At 46.4% G+C, this 10,036-nt stretch overlaps 1 protein-coding gene across 1 annotated transcript in view; it reads right to left on the bottom strand.

Moving 5' to 3' along the window:
- Positions 1 to 10,036, bottom strand: part of PCNT (pericentrin) — a 127,985-nt gene that overhangs the window by 8,055 nt on the left and 109,894 nt on the right. Inside the window, exons 38-42 of the mRNA XM_045284550.1 lie at positions 7,295 to 7,517; positions 6,739 to 6,889; positions 4,461 to 4,892; positions 1,163 to 1,428; positions 229 to 331 (exon numbers count right to left, since the gene is read on the bottom strand). Coding sequence (XP_045140485.1) covers positions 229 to 331; positions 1,163 to 1,428; positions 4,461 to 4,892; positions 6,739 to 6,889; positions 7,295 to 7,517 — 1,175 coding nt within the window. The remainder of the gene's footprint in view (positions 1 to 228; positions 332 to 1,162; positions 1,429 to 4,460; positions 4,893 to 6,738; positions 6,890 to 7,294; positions 7,518 to 10,036) is intronic.

Genomic DNA, 10,036 nt, shown 5'->3' with positions numbered 1-10,036 from the left:
AGGGCACAGTGGCTGGGGTCAGAGGGCCCTGATTGTGGGCAGGAGGATGTCAAGAGGGGGAGGATGTGGGGTAGGAAAGATGAGAGCAAGGAATGCAGGGCAGCAAGGAGAGTGGCAGCGGGGATGGAAAGGGGTAGGACATGAGGTCGCAAAGCAGGGGGGAACGAGGCAGGGACGAGATTTGGTGGAGAGGGCAGGGACAGGCCATGTCGTGAGCCCATTACTCACCTGAGAGGAGATAGAGGCGCCCAGGTCAGATTTCATTTCCTCCAGGGTCTGCAGCAATGAAGCCACTGCTTTCTCATTTGATGATGTCCAATCATGAATTGTTCTATAAAAATAAATGTGCATTTTAAGTGTTCACATGGACACTGACTGACCATTTCTCTAAAACTATCCATGACACCTCTGCTGTAGCAAGAGCAAGACAAGGAATTTTTACACGACCCCTATGCAGCATGGACCAAATGGGGAGCCTGCAGGCTGGCCGGGAAAGCTGCTGCAAGAACGACTGGTTGGTCTACATGTCGGTCATCAGCAGAGAGGCCAGGGGCCTGGGCAGCCTACACATGCACCATCGGTGGCAACGGTGACACGGCCGCCTTAGCAAGCAGTCACTCCAGCGAGCTCTGAGCAGAAATCTGCCAAAATGAAGCTGGCTTGATAATCAGGCTGCTCTATACCTCAAACGCAAAGTACAACAGGAGCACACCGACAGCTGCTCTCTGTGTCTCAGAAAGAAGAGAAAGATCTACATTCGCTGTCCAGTTACTCAGATTGCCCCAGTTCTGGCTCCAGTTCTAGCAGCCTGGAGGCTAGAGTAATGGTTAGGGCCTGCAGGTCAACACATGGAAACATGTGTACAGACACAGAGCCACTATCAAAGGGAATGTGGAATCCCGAAGGTCAGGTACTGTGAGCCACAAGATTTTCTCTAACATTAAGATGCAGAAAAAATAATATTTTGTCAATATCTTCCAGGGAGTTCTACCCACTAAATAAAATTAATTACACTCAAAAAAGGAAATAGGGTGTACATTTCAGTAAAACGGAGCAGAAAGTAAAAAAAATGTGTTTATTTTGCCAAAACCTCATGCTTTTTCTTAATCTGACAATGCAGCACTTCCACTGCACTGGGGAGTCCTAAGGAGCACGTGTGCACCTGTTCACAGTCTGGTGGGTGAAGCTGGTCAGGAGCCCGGCGGCACATAGCAGCTGCTGCCTTATCTTCTCCAGCTCCTCCTGCTGCTCGCGGAGGCAGCTGAGCTCCGATGGGAAGCGCACTTCTGCGTGGCTGGTACCTCCGGGTGAAGACGAGCAACGGCCACTGCCAGGACGCAAGTCTTCCTTCAACTGCAGGTCCCTCACTGTCCGCTGAAGCTGCTCGATCTTATGTTCATCACGTTGTCGCTGCAATTCTAGTTCTCGCTGTCATCAATGGCAAACAACACAAAGGGCTGTCACATATCCCGTTCCCACTACCAACGTGCCATGAGAAAGACCTAACACTGGGCAACACACACAGAGAGGCCCAGGTGGGACAGAACAGAACCCGGTGAGGGGCAGGCACCCTTCTGTACACAAGTCTCCTACCAAGACGGCCCGAGCAAGTCACCACACCACCCCACACAGAAATGTGCACTGGAGCTGCACTGAGGCTGGAAGATGGCACTACGATTAGCAGGTGGGTTCCACTGGTTACAGTGCACCGAGGCTGCACACACCTCATTGTACTCAAGGCGGCAGACGGGAGTGATGGAAGGAAGGATAGACAGATGGATGGAAGGAAGGAAGGAAGGAAGGAAGGAAGGAAGGAAGGAAGGAAGGAAGACACAGGAACTGACAAGGTCCATTTTGCTCAAGAAAGAACTAGACTGCTGCTCTCAGAGGCAGGTGAGCTCCAATGGTAAGCATACTTCTTTATATTTTATATCCGAATATAAAAATGAGTAGTGCTTCAGGAGGTAAGTTAGAGAAAGAGTTCAGGATTTAGATCAACCCAGCTACTTGAAGCAAAAGTCACTCCCGGAGTGTTATGAACACACACACACACACACACACACACACACACAAACACGTGTCTACATGAACAAAACATTTCCTGCTAAGACTTCCAGTGATTAAGAATAAATATTCCAAAGTTGTTTTCGGGTTTTTTTAAATGTCAATAAACTAGAGGAGAAGACGAGAGCAGGTTGGCTGGTCTGAAGTTTACAGTGTTGTGTAAACCTGAGCCTACGGCATAACCTAGCCCAAGGGGGCTGGGGCTGTTGAGAGTGTGACAGGGCATGGTCTAAAGGCGAGGCAACCAATGGGCACCCTGCTGAGGCGAAAGGAAGCAGCTCAAATTGAGTTAACCAGAACCCGATCAGATGAAGAGAAGACATTTCAGCCTGTGAACTGGTGCATATTGCTGCTGACTTTATGGACGGCCTGTCCTGATTTGACTTTGCTTACACATGTAGACTTCACAAAGTTCCAACTAGGGCGAAGATTCTTCACGTCAAAGAATATGATTGTCTCCTCAGAGCACTGGGTTGATGTAAGTGGGCAGTACAGAAACTGGATACCCAAAATGGGGAGGATAAAGGCATGAAGTGGTTGGCTTACAAACTTTCATAGTGGGGGGATATATTCATAGGAATAAGTCCATCGGACTGTGGTGTAGGTGTTCACATAAGTATAGGATATTTTTGTTTAGTTCACTTATAGATTGTTGTTTAAATGAGGGTGGCACATTTTATAATTGTATGCATTTTAGTTTTATCCTGTTAGGTACAGATAGGATTTAATGATTGTTTGAAAATTATATATGGCTAAAGAGTTATGTTAAAGTGTTAAGCTGACAAGGGGTGGTCTGTGGTAGTTACATAATCTGTTGTCAACTTGAGACTTAAGAATGAAGGGGTAGAGTTTAGTCTGTCAATCAGGCTGCAGCTTGATGACCTCATTTGGAGGTGCTAGGGAGATAAATAGCTGAAGGCAGGACACCATGCTCATTCCCTGTGAGACATTCCTGTTGACAAACCACATGGAGCTACGCTAGAGCCCTGTAGCTAGAGGAGCCACGTGGAGACCCACACCAGCACTGAGATGCTTCTACCGCCAACTGGAACCACATGACTTTCCACCCACTGACCTATGATCTTCCAGCATTCGGTGTGATTGCATGTGTTTCATGAGTCTGAAGAGGACTTTATAGATTGGTATCAGACATACGGGCTAATATCGGACTTATGGACTTGATGTGGACTGGGTTGGGATGTTTTCCTCAATATTCAATTGCTCTTGTACATAAAGCTCTTTCTTACCCACATCTGAGTGTCTATGGATTTGTTTCTCTAGTCAACCCAGACTAACACAATAAACAAACTAGGAATAAAAAAGTTAACTTCTTCAACCTGATAAAAGGCATCTATAAAATTCACTCTGCTACGTAACAGTGGAAGTCTGAAAGCTTTACCCTTAAGATGAGGAACAAGATACTGTACTGGAGGTGATAACCAGAGCAATTAGGCAAGAAGGAAAAAAAAGGAAAAGAACAAGTAAAATGACCCCTATTCACAGATGACATGATCTGCTATGTAGAAAATCTTAGAGAGTTCACACACACACACACACACACACACACACAAATTATTAGAAATAGTAAACGAGGTTAGCAAAATTATAAAAAATTACGGTATTTCTTTACACTAGCAAGGAATAGTCTGAAGATAAAATTATGAATATGAAAACCATTTAATTGAAAATAAAATTAGCAAAAGAAGTATAAACTACCAAAAACTACAAAATGTTCTTTAAAGAAATCCTAAGTAAATGGAAAAGCCATTTCACTGACTTATTGCTCCTGTGTAAGGGTCGACAGAAAGTAATGAGCAAATGCTCAAGGTCCCTGTACCAGAATCTAACTTTGCTGGGGAAAACAAGGGTCTTTAAACAAATGTTCCTATGGAAATACGGGGGAATTCAAGAAATGTTGACAACCAAAAAGACCAATGTGAAGAACAAAGTGGGAGAGTTCATACGTGCTGATTTAAAAACTGAGTACAAAGTCACAGTAACCAAGATTGGGCGGCCCTTGTACAAAAAGAGAACTACCAGTCAAGACAGGATTGAGAATTCAGAAAGAGCCCTCGTATAAGGTCTGTGCACAGAGATGTGCCGTCTGCCATCCCTCCTGTGCTTTCTGGGCCCTGTATCGATGACGAGCCAGTGCTCACCAGTCTCTCCTTGTCTCTCTGCCACTTCTTCCACTTCTCCGAGTCTGCATGGCTCTGTCTTGGCTCCGCTCTCCTCTTCCTCTCTTTGCGTGCATCTTGCTCTCTCAATCTTGCCTGTAACTGCTCTAATTCTGCCTGTAACTGTGCTGGCTTCTCCCTCTCCTTCTCCAGAGAGCACCTCAGTTCCTGTTTCTGGGTCTGCAGGGCTTCCATGGTCACCTCCAGGCTGGAACTTACCTCCCTTTCCCGTGTGAGCTCCTCACTGCGCGTCTGCACCTCGGCCTCCAGCCGCTTTTGGGTGTGCACAGCCTGTTGCTGCACACGCTCGAGCAGGGCCTGCAGCTCTGCCACACGAGCCTGCTCTGCCCCAAGCTTCTGCAGCAGGGCCTGAGGCAGTGAGGCTTCCTGCATCCTCTGGCTCAGCTGCTCAGTTAGCAGGCGCTCATGGGCAAGGGCCTCGGAGAGCTCCCGAGCGCGACCCTGCTCCACTTCCACGCTCTTCTGCAGCTCAGCCAGCTTGCTGCGCTCCTGCGCCAGCAGTGCCTCACAGCGAGAACACTCAATCTGCAGCTCCTTCTGGAGGTTGTCCTTTGCCGTCTGCTCATGTTTTAATGCCACACATAGTCTGTTATTCTGAGAATACTGTTTTTCCAGAGATGCTCGCAAATCCTGCAGTACGGAAGTAAGAAATAGTAGAATCAGATCCAGAAGAAAAATATCTGATTTGTTTTCCTGTGGGAATTATTAAACAGTGTCATAAAATTTGCTGAAGATAATTTGAAAAATGGATGCAGGAGGTCCCAGAAGTTCAAGCCGGTACAGAAGACTTAGCAGTAAGGGATAGCACACAGACATCAGATAGAGTTTGGCTAAAAGCAGAGAATACTAGAAAGATGTTTACTTTGTTTTACTGACTCTCCAAAGGCATTTGACTGTGTGGATCCTAACAAACTACAGATAACATTGCAAAGAATGGGGATTCCAGGACTCATGCAGAAACTGTGCAAAGACCAAGAGGCAGTCGCTGGAACAGAAAAGGGGGCCACTGCATGGCTTAACATGAAGAATGTATGTCAAGGTTGTATCCTTTCACTGTACTTATTCAATTTGTATGCTGAGCAAGCAATCTGAGAAGTTGGACTGTATGAAGAAGAACTTAGCATCAGGATTAATGGAAGCCTCAATCGCAACCTAAAATATGCAGATGACATAACCTTGCTTGCTCAAAGAGGGCTTGAAGCACTTAGTGATGAAGATCAAAGATTACAGCCTTCAGTGTGGATCACAAAACAAAAAATTACAACAAAAATCCTCGTGACTAGATCAAAAGACGATTATGTTACGAAACAGAAGCAGCACTAAAGTTGTCGAGGATTTCATTTTTCTTGGACCCACAATCAAGGCTCAGGGAAACAGTAGTCAAAAAGTCACACGTTGCACTGGGCAAATCTGCTGCACAAAACCACTTGAAAGGTTAAGGAGCAAAGATGTCACTTTGAGAACTAAGAAATGCCTGACTGAACTCAGGGTGTTTTCAATAAGGAAGACTACAGAAGAGCCGGTGCGCTTGATTCTGATGTGGGTGAAGAATATGGAAAGTACTGTGGGCTGTCAGAAGAACAAACAATTCTTCTTAGAAGTAGTACAGGGAGAATACTCCTTAGAAACGAGTAGTGAGGTTGTCAGGTGAGACCAGTCCCTGGAGGATACCATGACATCATGTTTGGTGCAGGAGAGGACCAGTAACACAAAGGAAGACCCTCAATGAAATGGACTGACACACTGGTTTGACAATGCGCTCCTGCACAACAGCAAGTGTGACAAGGGTCCAGGACCAGCAAGGTTTCATTCTGCTGTGTATAAAGAGCTGGGGCCTACTCGATGGCACCGCACAGCAGTCTTCGTGCCAGACTTCCGTGAGGAAGAAACACACACGGGGTTCCTCACAATCCTTAAGCATAGTGAGCTGCTCTTTGGAAAGCAGGGCAGGCGAAGTGCAGACGAATGCCTTGGGTACAGAGACAATACCTGCTCCAGGAACACGTAGATAAACACATGTCCTGCATGTCTCAAAGTCTAGTATGCTCCGGAAGGACATTTCACCATCACTGATGCATGCATCGGCACACAGCCTACACTGCACAAATGAGCACCCAAACCACCAAACAGACAAGCTAAACTCATTAGCAGAAGCACTATTACAGAGTGAAGCCATGCTAACACCACCACCCTGGGCCATACACTCAGACTTGTGGGCTCATGGCCAGTGATGGTCAAGTGGAGACTGGCACCTACTTTCGTAAGCGTGTCCCAGAGCTGGTGAGATTGTGCCATCTCACTGGAGCCCTGCTATCTCCCATCACAGAGATATTAACTGTCTTATCAGACACACTGCTCTGCCCCCACTTCAAGTCCTTCTGCTGCCAGAATCCTCCTCCATGGCTCACCCATGTGGGCTCCCAGGGTATGGGGAGAGGGAGCCAGCAAGGGAACTGCACTGCCGCTGTAAAATTACCTCCAGGGCCCGAGAGCTCTGGCCCTCCTTCTGCAGGTGCTGTAGCTGCTCCTCCTCCAGCCGGCTCTGCAATGCGCGTTCCTTCCCACGCTCAGCATCCAACTTCTCCAGCACTGCCGCAAGGTCCTTCTCTTTAGTGTCCAGCACTGACCTGGGAGGACATCCACCAAGGGCACTGGTCAGAGCTCTTTGTGGAGACATGTGAATGGACTGGCACTGGGAGATGGGTAGACCAAACTCACCCCAAGGATAGGACCGGTCATCATCTGACAGTGAGCATATGGTGGGGATCCCTTCTCCCTTGGCCATAAACTCAGTAAGAGCAGGAGCTGTTCTAGAAGTTACAGAAGCACCTTGCACAGTTCATGGCACACGCAATACTCTATTTTACTTAGATGCCAAGAAAACATGTGTCAAGAACTACATAGCTCTTGTGTGTGAGTGTGATATATGTATATATATGTTTACTATCTCATGAAAACTATTAACACAAGGGGAAGCTGGAAGGGGGCTAACAGGCAATGTATATTTGATGGTAATTCACCGTCTTCCACACCTCAGCTGGAGGACCTCTTTCTGCACGTCATTCAGGGACTTAAGCAGCCTTTCGTTTTCCTGTTTACACTCGCAGAGCTCAGATTTGAGATCTTTGACGGCATTTTGCTCCAACACAAGCAGCTTCCGAACGCTAGTAGCTTTCTCCTGCTCCTCACTCAGTGTCTTCTGTAAATCACTGGCTATGCATTTCTCCTGCTCGACCTTATACGCCAGTAATTCAACTGAGATAGAGAGTGAAAAATGTGTCAGTATTAATCATTAATCCAAGTGAGCCATACAGATAATTCAGCAAATTAAAAACACCAGCACTGTTGGGTGGGTGAGTCCTCTGTAAGAAGAAGTCCCCCACAGGACAGTCTGTACTGTCCTGAGCCCTCTTTCTTGAACAAGTCCTCCTCTTCCAGCTGCGAACGTCATGCTCCTCTCAAAACAGTTCAGGTCTAGGGTCTCCATGGAAATGGGGCAGGGACCAAGACTGACCTGCAGGATGGCTACTCAACACCAATCCACCACCTAAGTCAACTTGAAGACTGCCTGGGACACAGGGATGGTTCCCAAAGGACAGCCTCAGCCCCAGGTGGCTTCACTGGTAAAGGCTACAAACACTGAGGAAGAGACAACAAAGTACAAGCAGCAAAGGCCAAAATAGATCATCGGGATCTCCAAAAATGTAACTGCTTTGGGAGAAAACTTTTGGGAATCAAATGCCTAATAAGTGGGTGCATAAGCAAATGTGGTGAAGAAAGCTGATGGTGCCCGGCTATCAAAAGATAAAGCGTTTGGGGGTCTTAAAGCCTTGAAAACAAACAAATGGCCATTTAGCTAAGAAGCAACAAAGCCCACATGGAAGAAGCACACCAGCCTATGTAATTATGAGGTGTCAATGGGTTCAGGTATCAGACATCAAACACCCAGAACAAAAATACTATCATTGTGAATGAGGAGGAGGGCGGAGTGGAGACCCAAAGCCCATCTGTAGGCAACTTGACATCCCCTTACAGAAGGGTTGCGGGGCGAGGAGTCAGTTAGAATACAGTATAGCACCAATGAAACATACAACTTTCCTCTAGTTCTTTAATGCTTCTTCCCCTCCACTATCATGATGACCCCAACCCCAATTCTACCTTACAAATCCAGCTAGACCAGAGCATGTACATGGGTACAGATAAGAGCTGGAAACACAGGGAATCCAGGACAGATAAACCCCTCAGGTCCAATATTGAGAGAAGCAATAACAGGAAGGTAAGGGGAAGGTGGGGGGAGAAAGGGGGAACCAATCACAATGATCTACATATAACCCCCTCCCAGAGGGATGAACAACAGGAAAGAAAGTTGGTGATGGGAGACATCGGTCAGTGTAAGACATGAAAAAATATTAATAATTTATAAATTATCAAGGGTTCATGAGGGAGGGAGGGTGGAAGAGGAAGGGGGGGGAATGAGAAGCTGACACCAAGGGCTCAATAGAAAGAAAATGTTTTGAAAACGATGATGACAACAAATATACAAATGTGCTTGACACAACAGATGGATGTATGGATTGTGATAAGGGTTGTACGAGCCCCCAATAAAATGATTTTTAAAAAAAGTACAACATCCAAAATACATTTAGGAAAAAAAAAAACTTAACAAAATGGAAAGAGGACCTAAATAGACATTAATCCAAAGAGGGTATTCATTCAAATGGCCAATGAGCACATAACGCTCTTTTCAACAGCATTAGCAATTGCAGCGAGTGGCTGCTCCCTCACAGGACAGAGCAGCACTGCTCCCTAGGGATGCCCATCCTGGAAGTCTTTACAGAAGCAGACAGCCATGGTTGTCTCCCCACGAGGGGGTTGGTGGGTTTGAATTGCTGCTGACCATTTGGTGAGATAGAGGCTGAATGTTTAACCACTGTGCCTTCAATGGACATTAAGGAGATATAAATTATAATGACAATGAGATACCACCTCATGGCCATCAGAAGAGCAGTGGAGAAACTAGAAGCCTCCACAATTGCTGGTGGGAATGAAAATGGAACCGCTATTGTGGAAAACAGTTTGTTGGTTTCTCCAAACATTGAACAGAGAACTACCTCATGACCCAGCAAGCCCAAGCCCAGATACATAGCCTCCAAAAGAAGTGGAGGCAGGAAACAAAGAGAATCCTCCTCCATACAAGTGTTCACTGACGCACACGTCACGACTGTCAAAAGGAAAAAGGAACGAAATGCGCATCAAGAGATAAACGGATGCACGAAATGTGATGTTATCCATACAATGGAATACTACTCAGCCACCAACAGAAATGAAGTCCTAACACATGCCACCACATGGACCAGCCATGAAAGCATGATGACGCTCAGTGAAACATGAGTAAGTCACTCGGCAAAGGACAGATGCTGTGTGATCCCATCTATATGAATAGAGACACGAAAGCAAAACTTATTAATGGTTACCAGGGGTGAGAGGAGCCCTGGTGGTGCTGTTGGGTACGTGTTGCACTCACAACCATAAGGTTGGTGGTTCAAACCCACCAGCCACTCATTCAAAGAAAGATGAAGCTGTCTGCTTATACAAAGGTCTACAGCCTCAGAAACCCTGTATTGGGTCACCATGAGTCAGAATCAACTTGGCGGGTAGCAACAGGTTGGGCTGGGTGGAGAACATCGACAGAATGGCAACTTGAAAAATATAATGTCATCGAATTGCTTACGTGGAAATTTTTGAACTGGTGATGGTTTTGGTGTGTGTGTGTG

Source organism: Echinops telfairi, unplaced genomic scaffold, assembly GCF_000313985.2.
Source record: "Echinops telfairi isolate 266 unplaced genomic scaffold, ASM31398v2 ScPeMD7_7469;HRSCAF=8507_0, whole genome shotgun sequence".
NCBI lineage: Eukaryota > Metazoa > Chordata > Mammalia > Afrosoricida > Tenrecidae > Echinops > Echinops telfairi.
The sequence above is the reverse complement of the archived record's forward strand: the minus strand, read 5'-3'. Positions and strand labels throughout refer to the sequence as shown.